Source organism: Neoarius graeffei, chromosome 3 (assembly GCF_027579695.1).
Source record: "Neoarius graeffei isolate fNeoGra1 chromosome 3, fNeoGra1.pri, whole genome shotgun sequence".
Classification (NCBI taxonomy): Eukaryota; Metazoa; Chordata; class Actinopteri; order Siluriformes; family Ariidae; genus Neoarius; species Neoarius graeffei.
In genome coordinates, this window is record NC_083571.1 from 103990475 (window position 1) to 104007892 (window position 17418).

Consider the following 17418-nt stretch of genomic DNA (forward strand, 5'->3'; position numbering starts at 1 on the left):
TCTTGATGTAGTGGCTCCGCTCTGTTACAAACATTCTAATTTTAAATCCAAGGTGTGGCTGGATGAAGACACTCGCTCACTCAGGCAGGCCTGCCGCAGAGCTGAACGGAGATGGAAGAAAGATCACCTCACTGTCTCCTTTGAAATTTTTAAGTCTACCCTGTCATCTTTCCAGTCAGCCGCCAAAGCAGCCAGAGTCAAACATTTTTCAGATATAATCAACCAGCATTCCAATAGACCTAAAATTCTTTTTAACACTATAAACTCCATCATAAACCCACCTCTCTCACCAGCTCCCATCACAACTTCGCATACTTGTGAGGAATTCTTGAATTTCTTCACTAACAAAATTGAGAATATCAGAGCTACTTTCCCACCCCCAGCTCTAACCTCCTCACATACACCTCCACCTTCCCGCTCAACAGCTACTCTCTCTCACTTTGACCCTTTATCCTTGATTGCCCTAAATGACATTGTCAGGCATATGAAAACCACCTCCTCTCCTGGTGATGATGTCCCCACTCTCATTTTAAAGGAAGCTCTTGATGTTTTAGGCCCTTCTTTACAACTGATTATCAACGCCTGTCTGACATCAGGTGTTGTTCCAGCCTGCTTTAAGCATGCAGTCGTCCAGCCACTGCTTAAAAAACACAACCTGGACCCCAAATGTCTAAACAACTATAGGCCTATTTCTAAGCTGCCCTTTATTTCCAAGGTCCTGGAAAAAGCTGTTCTTGCCCAAGTGTCCCCCTACCTGTCCCAAAACGCAGTTCTAGAGCCTTTTCAATCCGGTTTTAGACCTTTCCATAGCACTGAGACTGCACTGCTGAAGGTTACAAATGACCTACTTCTCACACTGGACTCGGGTGAGAATGCAGTCCTGGTTCTGTTGGATCTCAGTGCTGCCTTCGACACAGTGGACCACAACATCCTCCTTAACCGCCTCGAGGGGCGGGTGGCCATCAGTGGCACAGCACTACTCTGGTTTAAATCATATCTACTACACAGAACTTTCTTAGTCTCTATCGACCACTCCTCCTCTCCCTCAGCCCCGGTCACATATGGTGTCCCACAAGGTTCCATTTTGGGCCTGGTGCTCTTCTGTTTATACATGCTCCCCCTAGGTGACATAATTCGCCAACACAATGTTTCATTTCATTTTTATGCAGATGACACTCAGTTATACATACCATTAACATCAAAGGATTCCACCCAGTGTTTGTTGGACTGCCTGGATGCCATTAAGTGTTGGATGACCAAGAACTTTCTCCAACTCAACAATTCTAAGACTGAGGTTATCATTTTTGGTTCCCCCAAATCAATCCCCTCTGTGACTTCTAGTTTATCTACCCTCTCACCTTTTGTGAAACCATACACCAAAAGCCTCGGGGTCCTCTTCGACTCTGAACTTTGTTTTAAGAGACAGATAAACTCAGCCATTAAAAACAGCTACCACCAACTCAGAGTCATGACCCGCCTTAAGCCCTCCCTATCATTCCAGGATTTAGAAACCATTATACATGCCTTTGTAACATCTCGCCTCGACTACTGTAACGCCCTATATTTTGGCCTCCCCCAGTCCCAGATAGCATGCTTACAGCTGGTGCAGAATGCTGCTGCTAGACTTTTAACTGGTACTAGGAAGCATGATCACATCACTCCTGTCCTCTCCTCTCTGCACTGGCTCCCCATATGTTTTAGAATCCAATTCAAAATACTTCTTTTAGTTTTTAAGTTTTTACATGGTCAGGCCCCTTCCTACATTTCAGATATGCTGCGACACCACTCTGCACCCAGGTCTCTCAGATCCACGAACCAAGGCCTCCTCCATGTTCCCCGGTCCCGTCTCATACATAAAGGTGACCGAGCCTTTGCAGTGGCAGCCCCACGTCTTTGGAATGGTCTGCCTCAAGACATCAGACTTGCTCCCACTATCACTACTTTTAAATTTAGACTGAAAACACATTTTTACACTTTAGCCTTTGCTTCTTAGTTCTTAGTTTTCTTCTATCCCTTAAGCCACTGCCCTTTAACACCTTTTATGTATCTAAATTGCTTTTTAATACTTTTTATGTATCTTAATTATTTTACGCTTCATCTTCTTTTACTATGTGTAGGTCAATGCTGTCAGTGTTTTGCCACTGTACACTGCGCCCAGTTGTCTTTGTTTATTGGAATGCTGCTAAAATGTTTTCTTACCATATGTTACTAATATGCTTTATTGCTTTTATTTTCTTTTTATTGTTTTAGCCAGACACTGTACAGCACTTTGGTCAGTTTGCACTGTTTTTAAATGTGCTGTATAAATAAAATTTATTTACTTACTTACTTACATTAGACAAGAATGGGTTAACATTCCTATCCCTAAACTTGAGCAACTTGTCTCCTCAGTCCCCAGACGTTTACAGACTGTTGTAAAGAGAAAAGGGGATGTCTCACAGTGGGAAACATGGCCTTGTCCCAACTTTTTTGAGATGTGTTGTTGTCATAAAATTTAAAATCACCTAATTTTTCTCTTTAAATGATGCATTTTCTCAGTTTAAACATTTGATATGTCATCTATGTTCTATTCTGAATAAAATATGAAATTTTGAAACTTCCATATCATTGCATTCCGTTTTTATTTACAAATTGTACTTTGTCCCAACTTTTTTGGAATCGGGGTTGTAATATTATGACGTCACCAAGCTAAAACATAAAACTACTGTACATAGCTGTCACTAGTCTAAGCCTGGGCTAGCCATGTTGGTATTCCACAAGGAAATACAGCGCCCTCCACAATTATTGGCACCCCTCGTTAAGATGTGTTCTTAGGCTTTTAATAAATTCATTTAAAAAAATAATAATATAGGACAACAATGCAAAAAAAGAGAAAAATCCATCCTTCAATTCAAGTGCATTTATTCAGTGGGAAAAAAAAATCCCACATTAAGAAATACTGTAATTCTTTTACATGAAATCATGTGTGCCACAATTATTGGCACCCCTGATGTTAATACTTTGTACAACCCCCTTTTGCCAACAATACAGCACTTAATCTTCTCCTATAACATTTCACAAGATGGGAGAACACACACAGAGAGAGAGGGATCTTCGACCATTCCTCTTTGCACAATCTCTCTAAATCATCCAGAGTCCTGGGTCCTCTCCTATGCACTCTCCTCTTCAGCTCACCCCACATGTTTTCAATTGGGTTGAGGTCTAGGGACTGAGATGGCCATGGGAGGAGCTTGATTTTGTGTCTGGTGAACCATTTTTGTGTAGATTTGGCCACATGTTTAGGGTCATTATCTTGCTGAAAGACCCAGTGACGACCCATCTTCAGCTTTCAGGCAGAGGCCACCAGATTTTGATTTAAAATGTCCTGGTATTTCAAAGAGTTCATGATGCCATGCACCCTAACAAGGTTCCCGGGGCCTTTGAAAGAGAAACAGGCCCACAGCATCACCGATCCTCCCCCATACTTCACAGTGGGCATGAGGTGCTTTTCCGCATACTCATCTTTTGTGTTACGCCAGACCCACTTAGTGTTTGTTGCCAAAAAGCTCTATCTTAGTCTCATCTGACCAAAGCACACGGTCCCAGTTGAAGTCCCAGTACCGCTTAGCGAACCCCAGACATTTACGTTTCTGCTTGTAAGTGAGAAAAAGCTTTTTCCGTGCATGCCTCCCAAACAGCTTGTTGGCATGTGATGGTTGTTATGGAGACTTTGTGACCCCAAGATTCTACTCTTTGATGCAGTTCTCGAACAGTGAGCTTGGGAGAACTTTTTACTTCTCTTACCATACTCCTCACTGTGCGTGGTGGCAAGATAAACTTGCATCCTCGTCCAGGTTTGTTTGCCACTGTTCCAGTTGTTTTAAACTTCTTGATGATTCCTCTGACTGTAGATATGGGCAGGTGTAGGTGAGCGGCTATTTTCTTGTAGCCATTGCCTGACTTATGAAGGTCAACACACATCTGCCTTACTTGAATGATGAGTTCTCTTGTCTTTCCCATGTTGAAGAGCGGATAAGAGAAATAGGCCTCTGTGTCACATCGTATTTATACCCCAGGGAAACAGGATGTGATGAATTACTAATTAAAGGTTCCTAGATACTCTGATCAACTTTATAAACTACAGTAGAAATGAAAGAAATGCTTCAATTACACTTATTTTCTAGGAATTGTTATGGGTGCCAATAATTGTGGAACAGGTGATTTTATGAAAAATAATTATTTCTTAGTCAGGGATTTTTTATTTTAATTCACTTGAGTTAAAGGTTAAATTTTTCTACAATTTTCAGTGTGAGATTATGCTTCTGCAATAAAAATTGAATTTATTTTAAGGCTTTTAACACATCTTAACCAGGGGTGCCAATAATTGTGGAGGGCGCTGTATATGCTAGTGATGTAACGACATTTTGGATGATGCTTCACACTGGAGCTTTTTATCCCCCTCCCTTTTTTTTTGTGTGTTTATATATTTTGATGTTTGTTCTTCGTTTGAATGTTTTGTCTGCCGGTTGTGGCGTAGCTCCGGACCCACTTCTGGGCATTGGTTCCCTTTAGGCCTTGGTCCACCATGAGTGATGCCTGTGCTCCTCGCTATAGACTGCAGTGAGCTTGTTGCTCTTTTTAACAACGGGGTGTTATGGAAACTCTCAAAACTTAAACTCCAAGCAAAAATGATTCAAAGTCCAAGAGGTTGCAGAAAGGTTTAGACTTTTATTAAATCAGTTAATAAAAGCTGTGTTCGGTTTGCAGAGTGAACTGACTCAAAATCACAAAGTTCTCAGTTTATACTGTCTTCAATATATATTGAAGAAGAAATATATGAAAGAGAAAGGTACACTGTATCAGAGAAAAACTGAAATATCCATCCATTATCTGTAGTCGCTTATCCTGTTCTACAGGCTCGCAGGCAAGCTGGAGCCTATCCCAGCTGACTACGGGCGAAAGGCAGGGTACACCCTGGACAAGTCGCCAGGTCATCACAGGGCTGACACATAGACACAGACAACCATTCACACTCACATTCACACCTACGGTCAATTTAGAGTCACCAGTTAACCTAACCTGCATGTCTTTGGACTGTGGGGGAAACCGGAGCACCTGGAGGAAACCCATGTGGACACTGTGAGAATATGCAAACTCCACACAGAAAGGCCCTCGCCGGCCACGGGGCTCGAACCCAGAACCTTCTTGCTGTGAGGCAGACAGTACTAACCACTACACCACCGTACTACCAAAACTGAAATAATCTCTTTAAAAAAAAAATGATCAGCTGGAAAAGGAAAAAAAAATACAGTAACAGTGGAGAGCGCTATAAAGATATGTAAGGAATGTGTGTAAAGTTGAGAAAATAAAAGGAGGTAATCTCATCTCATTATCTCTAGCCGCTTTATCCTGTTCTACAGGGTCGCAGGCAAGCTGGAGCCTATCCCAGCTGACTACGGGCGAAAGGCGGGGTACACCCTGGACAAGTCGCCAGGTCATCACAGGGCTGACACATAGACACAGACAACCATTCACACTCACATTCACACCTACGGTCAATTTAGAGTCACCAGTTAACCTAACCTGCATGTCTTTGGACTGTGGGGGAAACCGGAGCACCCGGAGGAAACCCACGCGGACACGGGAAGAACATGCAAACTCTGCACAGAAACGGGGCTCGAACCCAGAACCTTCTTGCTGTGAGGCGACAGTGCTAACCACTACACCACCGTGCCGCCCCAAAAGGAGGTAATGAAAGGGAAAAAAAGTCAGGAGAGTCAAATTTTCTTGGGGCAAATTTGATCAAATGCCACACAAGCCAAATACACGCGATGGGAGTGGTAAAATGGCGGCCAGCTCTAAGCGCTCCTTTCCAGCGAGCTCACAATCACGTGACTTGACTAAACCTACGACGTCATTTCCTGGACTTGCCTCCAAGGTGGGTGGGGTTCAGATGTTGGGCTGAGAAATGATCTAATAACATGCTGTAACAAGCACTGACTGCATTTATTCTGATACCTGTTCACTGGGACCGTGTTCGAGCTCAGGTGAGTGTACTGAGGAGGTTTTACAGTGAGAACTGTGCAGTCAAAGCCTCATCTCCTGCAGGTTATTAGGTCGATGCCCCAGGCAGTACTTACCAGGTAAACACTAGTTCTTGGTTTTTAGTTCACAAAGTTTTTTGTGAATGTTAGAACTATCTATTTGAATTTACTTGTCTTTCGATTGCCGTCTTATTAGCTAACAAAACTTTTTTTTTTCTTGGAGTCATTTTATTTTTCGAGTCGTCTTGGTGTGGCTGTAAACTCCTGCAGTCTGAACACGGAAAAGGAAGTCAGACATGCAGAACTGTCAAGATGGACAGTCATCGGGGAGAACGGGGTTGGTTGTCACAGCACCATGGGGTCCTGTTAAAGTGCATATCACGGGTAAATTCAGGAGCAAGATCAATGTAATAATAATAATAATAATAATAATAATATGTTCAATTTATATAGCGTCTTTCTCAAAACCCAAGGTTGCTTTACAATAATCAGCAGAAGAAAAGAAAAAAAAAGTCCACCAAATAGAGGTCGGGATATCGTTCCAGTAATGTAGCAGCCACAGTCCAGAGTTCCTACGCAGTATGGAAAAGTATGGAATTTGATTTTAGTATTTTCCAGGTCTGGAAAAGTATGGAAAATGGAAATTAGGGTATGGAGAAATATTTGTGTTTCCAGACCTTTGCCGCTACATAGTAAAATGAAGCTCAACATTCTGACATTCAGTTGAATTTTGCCAAAGAAATGTGTTGAAATGCGGAGGGAGGGAAACGGGTGTTCTGTTGTACTGGCATGCGCTCCGCCACACCCTCTGAACCTGCTTGCTTCTTGAAAGACTTTGGACAAGACGCAGGAAAACCCCCTGCTACAAAACGCCTCTTGAACACGCGTGAACACACATCATAGCTCCAGTCAGTGTAAAAATGCTTATGGCTTATTTGGCAGTGTTGCCAGAATTTGCTAGAAAAATAAGGCACATGGACCCTGAAAACAAGCAACCCAAGACAAAAAAAACTGCCAACAAAAATATGAAGGCTGTGTACACAAACATACATATAAACTGAACAATGCTGTTATTACATTATTATTATAACTACATTACATTTAGTTGTCGCTTTTATCCAAAGCCACTTAGTTATTACAGGGTACAACATGGTTACAACCTGGAGCAATGTGGGGTTAAATGCCTAGCTCAAGGGCACTGCAGCCATTACATACTGGTTAGGGTGGCCACGTCTCGGCCACGTCTGCCATCTCTTGGTATGTGGACAAAATGTGATCTACAGTGGAACTAACACAGGGCCTTCATAAAACACAATAGTAAATACAAAAAATGCCATAATGACTGTTTTCAAATTAGAAGCTTCAGTAAACTTGTGTGTGCGCACAACATACAGGGTGTCCCGAAAAAATGTATACACACTTTGAATCATTGTGAAGTAGGTGTTTATTAAAATTCATTTCATTTTCAAGGTGTAATAGAATTTACAGACATCACTTTCCTGTTTTATCACTGCCTCTAACTGATGTTTATAGTCTACGCTATGAGACCTGCAACAGTCACTGAAAGTGAACGTCCAAAAATACCAAGAGAATTGAATGTGATTTGCTTTGTCAGCAGTGACTGGACCAGAATGGATGTCAGTTTGAGAACAGGCGGTGACTAAATAATAAAATGTCTGTAAATTCTATGGATTTTAATAAACACATACAGTACTTTACAGTGATTAAAAGTGTGTATACATTTTTTTTCGGGACATCCTGTATGTGCTTGACATCTTCACACACCTGTGTTTTAATGTCTTGAAGTGTGCATCAGATACGTGTGCGTCAGAGTGGCATCCTGTATTTTGTGTAATGTGTATATATATTTATGACAAAAACAGGGCCACTGATACAAATTTTAGGCCAAGCTAAATATGGTATGCATTTTGGTGGTATGTCATAATGTGAGTACCTGTTTGATTTTCAAGTAATTCTTTTAAATATATGAGTATTTGTTTGTTCGCTGAAGTCTCCAAACCTGAGAATTTGAGTATGGAAAAAGTCTGGAATTTTAAATTTGAAAATGTGTAGGAACCCTGACAGTCCCACATCTCCAGCACAGCCGCCGCCAGCAACATCACCCGAACATCATGCAATGGATCCAGGGATGCAAACGGCGCGCCTTTTGGCGGATGCCGCCTTTTTCACGGCTGTCTGGGGGACTTGCGTGAATCGTACAGATCCGATGAGGTTTTTTTTGGGGGGGGGGGGGGGGGCGGTTGGAGTGTCTGATTATAATTTCATCAAAGTAAATTCTCTATTAAAATTACTAAATAAGCAAATGCTGTTACAGTCCATGAAACATAGGAAGTATAAAGTATGAGAAGAAAACAGTAACTCAGAAAACTGCGCACTTTTTTGCGCGGAAGCTGCACGCCATTATCTGCTGCTGGCTGCGCTTCACCGCAAGGATTTCCATCAGTCCTACGTAACGGAATTTTGTGTCGCGCCTGGTCTTTTTGCAAGAGAGGTAAGGTTAACCATATTATTTGATCTTCTAATCATATAATTTCTACTATTTGCATTGTGTAATGTTTAGGTAGTCCTAGTAATGTGTCATTACGTCTTTTAATAACTATGTCAAGTTCATCTGTAAGACATAGTGCTAGCTAGCACATTAGCGCTACATTTTAGACGATTGTAGCAAAAATACAGGTGGATATTTTTTAATCTTGTTTGTTGCGTCAGGCAGTTTAATAGCATTCTGGATAGACGAGCACTATCTTGTCCTGTAATATTTTAGTAGCAGCCTATATCCAACTCTACCCCCTTTCCAAAGTGTAGTCTGATGCTAATGTTAGGTTAGGACTTGAGCTAGTTTGAGGCTAGCAGCTTGTTGACGTCCGAACAGTAACGAGACGCTGGTCTTGGCTTTTTCGCGAATGCAACCAGAAGTGACAAGTGACGAACTGAGTTATTTAAAATAACACTTAGCCTACCACCATAAGGGCGAGGAACTGATGTGTGGGCTTATCTTAACAGACCGCACTGCTGTTGATACATTTTAACTAGGGCTGAACGATCTATCGTTTTCGACCGAAAATCGCGATCTCAGACAACACGATTTTGGGATCGTCAAAGCTGCGGTTTTTCTCAGTGCTCCTAAACTGACCCATGTTTTGTTTCGTCAATAATTTCACACATGTATGCTCTGCGTATTGCCCCAGCATGGTGTAAAAACACTCTGTGTCAGCTACCAGTCTGTGTCACAGCCTCTCTGTGCTCAATATTTTGATGCTGCTGAGCCATTGATCAACCTTTTTTTATGTCTGATATGTTGTAGATATGTGATATGTCTGATATGCCCCTCCTAGAACTGCCACCTTATTGTGGTGGAGGGGTTTGTGTGCTTGAATGATCCTAGGAGCTATGTTGTCGGGGGCATTATGCCCCTGTCAGGGTTTCCCAAGGCAGACAGGTCCTAGGTGACAGGCCAGACTAAGAGCAGTTCACCAAAACCCCTATGGAAAAAAATCCGAGGACCGTGACGTCGCCCGGGATGACGCAGCCGGGGCCCCACCCTGGAGCCAGGCCCGGGGTTGGGGCTCGTATGCGAGCGCTTGGTGGCCGGGCCTTTGCCCATGGGGCCCGGCCGGGCTCAGCCTGAAGAGGTGACGTGGGCCCGACCTCCTGTGGGTTCACCACCCACAGAGGTAGCCATAGGGGGCCGGTGCAGTGTGGATTGGGCGGCAGTCGAAGGCAGGGGCCTCGACGACCTGATCCCCGAACACAGCGGCTAGCTGTTGAGACATGGAATGTCACTTCACTGGGGGGGGAAGAGCCTGAGCTTGTGCGGGAGGTTGAGAGGTACCAGCTAGAGATAGTCGGGCTCACCTCCACGCACAGCTTGGGCTCCGGAACCCAGCTCTTCGAGAGGGGTTGGCCTCTCCACTTCTCTGGAGTCGCCCATGGTGAGTGGCGGCGGGCTGGTGTGGGCTTGCTTATAGCTCCCCAGCTCGGCCGCCATGTGTTGGAGTTTACCCCAGTGAACGAGAGGGTCGCCTCTCTGCGCCTTCAGATCGGGGAGAGGGCTCTTGCTGTTGTTTTGTGCCTACGGGCCGAAAAATAGTATAGAGTATCTGGCCTTCTTGGAGTCCCTGGGAGAGGTACTGAGAGGTGCTCAGACTGGGGACTCCATTGTTCTACTGGGGGACTTCAACGTTCATGTGGGTGACGGCAGTGACACCTGGAGGGGCGTGATTGGGAGGAACGGCCTCCCCGATCTGAATCCGAGTGGTGTTTTGTTATTGGACTTCTGTGCTAGTCATGATTTGTCCATAATGAACACCATCTTCGAGCATAGGGGTGTCCATAAGTGCACGTGGCACCAGGACACCTTAGGTCGGAAGTTGATAATCGAATTTGTTGTTGTTTCATCTGATCTCCGGCCCTATGTCTTGGACACTCAGGTAAAGAGAGGGGCTGAGCTGTCAACTGATCACCACCTGATGGTGAGTTGGATCCGGTGGCGGAGGAGGAAGCCGGACAGACCTGGCAGGCCCAAACGTATGGTGAGGGTCTGCTGGGAACGTCTGGCCAAGTACTCTGTCAGGGAGGTCTTTAACTCCCACCTCCGGGAGAGCTTCTCCCAGCTTCCGAGGGAAGTGGGGGACATTGAGTCTGAGTGGACCATGTTCTCTATCTCCATTGTAGACGCGGCTGTTCGGAGCTGTGGCCGCAAGGTCTCCGGTGCCTGTTGTGGCGGCAATCCCCGAACCCGGTGGTGGACACCGGAAGTAAGGGATGCCGTCAAGCTGAAGAAGGAGTCCTATCGGGCCATGTTGGCCTCCGGGACTCCTGAGGCAGCTGATGGGTATTGGCAGGCCAGGCGTGCCGCAGCTCGGGCAGTTGCGGAGGCAAAAACTTGGAAATGGGAGGAGTTTGGTGAGGCCATGGAGGAGGACTATCGGTCGGCCTCGAAGAAATTCTGGTAAACCGTCCGGTGCCTCAGGAGGGGGAAGCAGTACTCTGCCAACACTGTTTACAATGCGGGTGGGGAGCTGTTGACCTCGACTGGGGACATTTGTTGGGTGGTGGAAGGAATACTTCGCGGCTCTCCTCAATCCCACCATCACATCTTCCATTGAGGAAGCGGAGGCTGATGACTCAGAGGTGGACTCATCCATTACCCAAGCCGAAGTCACTGAGGTGGTTTGCAAGCTCCTCGGTGGCAAGGCACCGGGGGTGGATGAGATCCGCCCTGAGTATCTCAAGTCTCTGGATGTTGTGAGGCTGTCTTGGCTGACACGGCTCTGCAACATCACGTTGTGGTCAGGGACAGTGCCTCTAGAGTGGCAGGCTGGGGTGGTGGTCCCTCTTTTTAAGAAAGGGGACCGGAGAATGTGCTCCAATTATAGGAGAATCACACTTCTCAGCCTCCCCGGGAAGGTTTACTCCAGGGTACTGGAGAGGAGAATTCGGCCAATAGTCGAACCTCGGATCCAGGAGGAACAATGCGGTTTTCGTCCTGGTTGTGGAACACTGGACCAGCTCTATACCCTTCATAGGGTGCTCGAGGGTTCATGGGAGTTTGCCCAACCAGTTCACATGTGCTTTGTGGATCTGGAGAAGGCATTCGACCGTGTCCCTCGTGGTATTCTGTGGGGGGTGCTTCGGGAGTATGGGGTTTAGGGCTCTTTGCTAAGGGCTGTCCGGTCCCTGTACGAATGGAGCAGGAGTCTGGTTCGCATTGCCGGCAGTAAGTCAGACCTGTTCCCAGTGCACGTTGGACTCCAGCAGGGCTGCCCTTTGTAACCGGTTCTGTTCATAATTTTTATGGACAGAATTTCTAGGCACAACCAGGGGCTGGAAGGAATCCTGTTTGGGAACCACAGGATTTCATCTCTGCTTTCTGCAGATGATGATGATGATGATGATAATGTCCTGTTGGTTTCTTCAAACCAGGACCTTCAGCATGCACTGGGGCGGTTTGCAGTCGAGTGTGAAGCGGCTGGGATGAGAATCAGCACCTCCAAGTCCGATGCCATGGTTCTCAACCGGAAAAGGGTGGCTTGCCCTCTCCAGGTTGGTGGAGAAGTCCTGCCTCAAGTGGAGGAGTTTAAGTATCTCGGGATCTTGCTCATGAGTGAGGGAAGGATAGAGCGTGAGACCGACAGGCGGATCGGTGTAGCCTCTGCAGTGATGCGGTCGCTTTACCGGTCTGTCGTGGTGAAGAAGGAGCTGAGCCAAAAGGCAAAGCTCTTGATTTACCGGTCGATCTACGTTCCGACTCTCACCTATGGTCGTGAGCTTTGGATAACGACCGGAAGAACAAGATCGTGGATACAAGCGGCCGAAATGAGTTTCCTTTGCAGGGTGGCTGGGCGCTCCCTTAGGGTGAGAAGCACAGTCACTCGGGAGGAGCTTGGAGTAGAGCCACTGCTTTTCCACATCGAGAGGAATCAGCTGAGTTAGCTTGGGCATCTCTTTCGGATGCCTCCTGGACGCCTCCCTGGGGAGGTGTTCCAGGCATGTCCCCCTGGGAGGAGGCCCCGGGGAAGACCCAGGATACGCTGGAGGGACTATGTCTCTCGGCTGGCCTGGGAACGCCTTGGTGTTCTTCCCGAGGAGCTGGCCGAGGTGTCTGGGGAAAGGGAAGTTTGGGCTTCCATGCTCAGACTGCTGCCTCCGTGACCCGACCCCGGATAAGCAGATGAAGACGAGACGGTTTGTCATTCCGTGCTGCATGTTGTCAAGTCAAGTTTATTTATATAGCGCTTTTAACAACAGACATTGTTGCAAAGCAGCTTTACAGAATTTGAATGACTTAGTGCACATATTGGGTATATTTAGGAGCAAGATCAATGTAATTCTCCTATTTTATATTAAACTTTGGTCAAGTATCTGTAACATTCTGCATTCTCTGCAATTTTTTTTTTACCTTGCGCAATACCAGAAAAATTCAGTTGAAATCAAGCCATTTGAGGCAAATTGGTCCACCTCTGGAAAAAAACTTTGCATTTGGATTTCCCGGGAAACGTTGATTTTCGTGACGTCACATGTGGGACACTTCCCTCTGAATCCTACGTCAGCGCTGGTTTGTTTATGAGAAAACGACCTGGTGGTTTTCTGCAAATTTCTTCAACGTTATCACGTAATTATTAAAATGGTTAACAGATGTATCATAGGAGGGTGTAGCAGCACCAATCATGATGGGATTAGTACTCATTGTTTTCCAAAAGATTGGACAATGAGAGAGAAATGGGAGCGCTTGGTCTACATAGGCTGTGCACTGAAACTGTGCAAGCTCGCGCAGCCTGCTGGCGCTTGCGCAGATAACGTCACGAATCTGGCTCCAGACTCCCTTAGGATTTTTCCAGAAGTGTTGTTTTGTTTTAATTTTTTTCTGCTGTAGACAGATGGCCTGTCCAACACCATAATGGCTTATTTGATAGAAAATATTTAGTTTTAATTTGTGTAGATAAACTTTTTGGATATGCCGTTTCAAATACTGGATTCCATGTTTTCCATTTGTTTACCGCGATTGCGGAAAACGGTTGTCTCATATAATATAATATAATATATTTATCCATCCGGGCGGCACGGTGGTGTAGTGGTTAGCGCTGTCGCCTCACAGCAAGAAGGTCCTGGGTTCGAGCCCCGGGCCCGGCGAGGGCCTTTCTGTGTGGAGTTTGCATGTTCTCCCCGTGTCCGCGTGGGTTTCCTCCGGGTGCTCCGGTTTCCCGCACAGTCCAAAGACATGCAGGTTAGGCTAATTGGTGGCTCTAAATTGACCGTAGGTGTGAATGTGAGTGTGAATGGTTTGTGTGATGGGCTCCAGCTTGCCTGCGACCCTGTAGAAGGATAAAGCGGCTAGAGATGATGAGATGAGATATTTATCCATCCATTTGTCCCTTGCTGGACAATCGGCAACTGACTAACCCAGTTACCCTGGGAATGTTAGGAAATAAGGAAAGCTTATAATTTTCTTAGAGAAGTTGGACAACTTTTTGCATTGCATTTCTGTGATTACACTGGGGAAATTGATTAGCAGTTCTTCAAAATTGGGTTGTTTTGTGATGTGATACCGGCTATCTTGAACGCTGTGGAGAAGGGAAAAGAGACCCAACCAGGAGAAATTGAATGGCAGTGCCAAGCAACAGTATTTGGAAAACTTGAGGATGATAAATAACAGACAAAGTCTGGATTGCAGACCCTGATACAGGACCCATAAGTTGCAAACTACCTCATTTGTCATGAAACAAGAGTCTTAAATTAGAGTATCTATCTATCTATCTATCTATCTATCTATCTATCTATCTATCTATCTATCTATCTATCTATTACATTGGGTGTCATGGTGGTGTCATGGTTAGCACTGTTGCCTCATGGCAAGAAGGTTCTGGGTTCGAGCCCAGCGGCTGATGAGGGCCTTTCTGTGTGAAGTTTGTATGTTCTCCCCGTGTCTGCATGGGTTTCCTCCGGATGTTCCAGTTTCCCTCAGAGTCCAAAGGCATGCAGGTTAGGCTAATTGGTGGCTCTAAATTGACCGTAGATGTGAATGTGAGTGTGAATGGTTGTTTGTCTATGTGTCAGCCCTGTGATGATCTGGCGACTTGTCCAGGGTGTACCCCGCCTCTCACCCATAGTCAGCTGGGATAGGCTCCAGCTTGCCCGCAACCCTGCACAGGGTAAGTGGTTACAGATGATGGATGGAACCTAACACTCAGTAACATTGTCAGTCTGTTTAATTTTCATTCACCTTGGATGTTGGATGTGTGATGTGTAAAAACAAACAAAAAGACCCAACAACAGTATCGAAAATGCAGTTTGTTTTATATAATTTTTTTTAACAATCCAGTACTTTCTTTGTCAGTTTACTATTTTATTTATAATTTTTCCTACAGATTTTGCAAAATGGAGTCTCTGTCAGTGGCCAACACCAGTTTTGCCCTTAACCTGTTCAGCAAGATCAAGGAAACCAACGAAACCAACAATATCTTCTACTCTCCTCTCAGCATTTCTTCTGCGCTGGCCATGGTGTATCTCGGAGCTGCAGGCAACACAGCAACTCAGATGTCTGAGGTCAGAACAATAAAAAAAAAATACATGGTACAATAAATGTTAATAATCAAGTAGGAAACAAAGGTCAGAAACTGACTGGTTGGCAAAAGCAGTGACGATCCAGTGCAGCATTGGAGTAGAGAATGTAGTTCTGAGTCCTGGAGCTCATCACCTGTAGAAATGAGTTTTGAAGATGGGATGTGGAATGAGATTGGTTAAAACTTCCAGAGAGATGCTAGAATAGAGAAAGCACACTTACCAGTGCTGTACAGCTTAGTAGCAGGAATAATTCACAGTCACAGAAGAAAACGAGGGATGATTTGGGTGAGGAAGGGTTGGTAAGAGAAAACAAGCTCAAACAAGTCAGAGAGAGCAAGAATGTTGAGGGTATTTTAGTCTAATATTCTCACTATCTGTACATTTTTCACTATAGACATTTGTACCATCTGGCATGTTTTTTTTTTTTGGATAATAAACAAATATTATTGCACACGGTCCTTACCTGTCTTTGGTTGACCTGTGGTGTCTCTTGTGCCTGATGATGTGTGTTTTTGTGGCTACTGCGTCATATAGAAGCTGTAGCCACTATGTCATCGTGATGTAAGAGTGAAATGTAACAGTAGCGCACTGTGCATGCGCATACAGGTGTTCCTATTAAAATGACCGGTGAGCGTATACAATTCGGTTCACCATTCAAAATAAATGGACGAGACTAAAGAAATCACTTTCAGACATGTTTATGCTTATTACAGAGGGAAAGTACGTTCGTATTTTAAAATATACTCCAGGTTGTCCTCTTTTCTTCGCCTTCTTCAGCCAGTGGTCCCGTGTGTGATGTGATGTAGATGTGACGCACTTCCGAGTTGTTACGGGAAGTTGTCGAAAAGAGTATTGAGACCACTGAGCTCTAGCACCGGGCCATTTCCGGGAAATAAGAAGTTGGGTCATGGCGACAGCGTGTGTAAGTCAGCCTCGGTTCGGAGGTTTCAGTTTCGAAAACTGTAAGAATAGAATAATATAAAGTACAGACACTTGGTATGTTTTACTTCTGTGATATATATTTTAAATTGTTCATTTTGGGATTACGCTTCATTTTTGGAAGTAAGTGGTGTTTTATTTTAAGAAAATTAACTTTTTAATTTTAGTCCTTCTGAAAGGTCAAATGAATTTTTTTTTTTAAACTTTTTGGCAGATATATTGAGAAGCCGATATCAATCTTCTGCTATTCGCTTTTATTTATTTATTTATTTATTTATTTATTTATTTTAATTTTAGAGTCTTTACACTAGCGAAACAAAATGTGCTCATTAGTACTAAATAATGCTTCTAAGACAATTCATGAACAAGTGCTTTCTTACTATTTTGAAAATAAAGTTCACAGCACTGTATTTTGAACAAAACACAGTAAACAAAATACTACAAACCCTGATGCTGCTTACAGCTTGGTGATGCTTGTAAGAGATGAGGCGAGTATAATTGGTAACATGTATATATGCTATATTTACTGTATGGACATGGGATCAGAAAACAATTTTATTTTTAAGCAGTAGCCACATGTACCTATTTTTATTTTCTTTTTTTAAAGCAGTTATGTATCATACACGTGTGACAGTTTGCATTCCAAGAGACTGGTTACTGTGAATATAAAGGCCAATCCCAAAACAATTGCGCTGTTAGCAGACGTGAGTGTTTTAAGCATGCTGTGACTAAGTGCACCGAATTAACATAGTTTAGTTTCAGAATAGTCATCCACTACAAACCATCCAGAGCATGTGAACTAGACCTACATAAAAAATGAAGATTTTACTGCAAAGATGACCATCTTTAGATCCACATCTGTCTTTAGACACACCCAGTTGCACAAGCCCAGATTGCCTCGACTCCATCGCACTGTCTTCGGCTGAGAGTGGAATTATTACAAAATCCATGTCAGCTCAAAGGTGTTCTGACTTTAAAAAAAAAGTACGTGCTACAGGTTTATAGTCATTGAGGCATGACTATGTTGTGTTTCTCCATTGTTGTCAGCCATAAATGGTGTCATCACTCATGACCAGGGTTGGGTGTAGTTAAACAGTTTATTACAGTATTTCTCAAACCACTCCCAGGTTGACCTATTTTGCAGTTCGAGTTCACTCCTGTTGTAATACATTACAGACTATTCAGTCAGTTAAGAAATACTCAGTATAAAAAATGAAATAAGTCAGCAGGAAAGAGAGCATAATAAACAAAGACACTGAATTTCATATAAAATGAGACCATGCTGATTGCTGATGCACACAAATCTCTGTACTGTACTACAGCGGGATATCATTTTATGTTTTATAATTGGCAATACTTTAAATCAGTGTTG

The 17418-nt window shown here is 44.1% G+C and overlaps 1 protein-coding gene across 7 annotated transcripts in view; it reads left to right on the plus strand.

Annotated features, from left to right (window-relative positions):
• The window catches only part of LOC132883797 (leukocyte elastase inhibitor-like), a 108732-nt gene that overhangs the window by 78893 nt on the left and 12421 nt on the right, over positions 1-17418 (plus strand). For 3 of the 7 annotated variants that reach the window (XM_060917812.1, XM_060917817.1, XM_060917820.1), the window contains exons 1-2: positions 6033-6122; positions 14912-15089. The exons of 3 other annotated variants lie outside the window; for them this stretch is intronic. In XM_060917812.1, the coding sequence (XP_060773795.1) occupies positions 6100-6122; positions 14912-15089 (201 nt within the window). In that variant the 5' untranslated portion in view covers positions 6033-6099. One more of the 7 variants, XM_060917815.1, reaches the window with a different exon arrangement.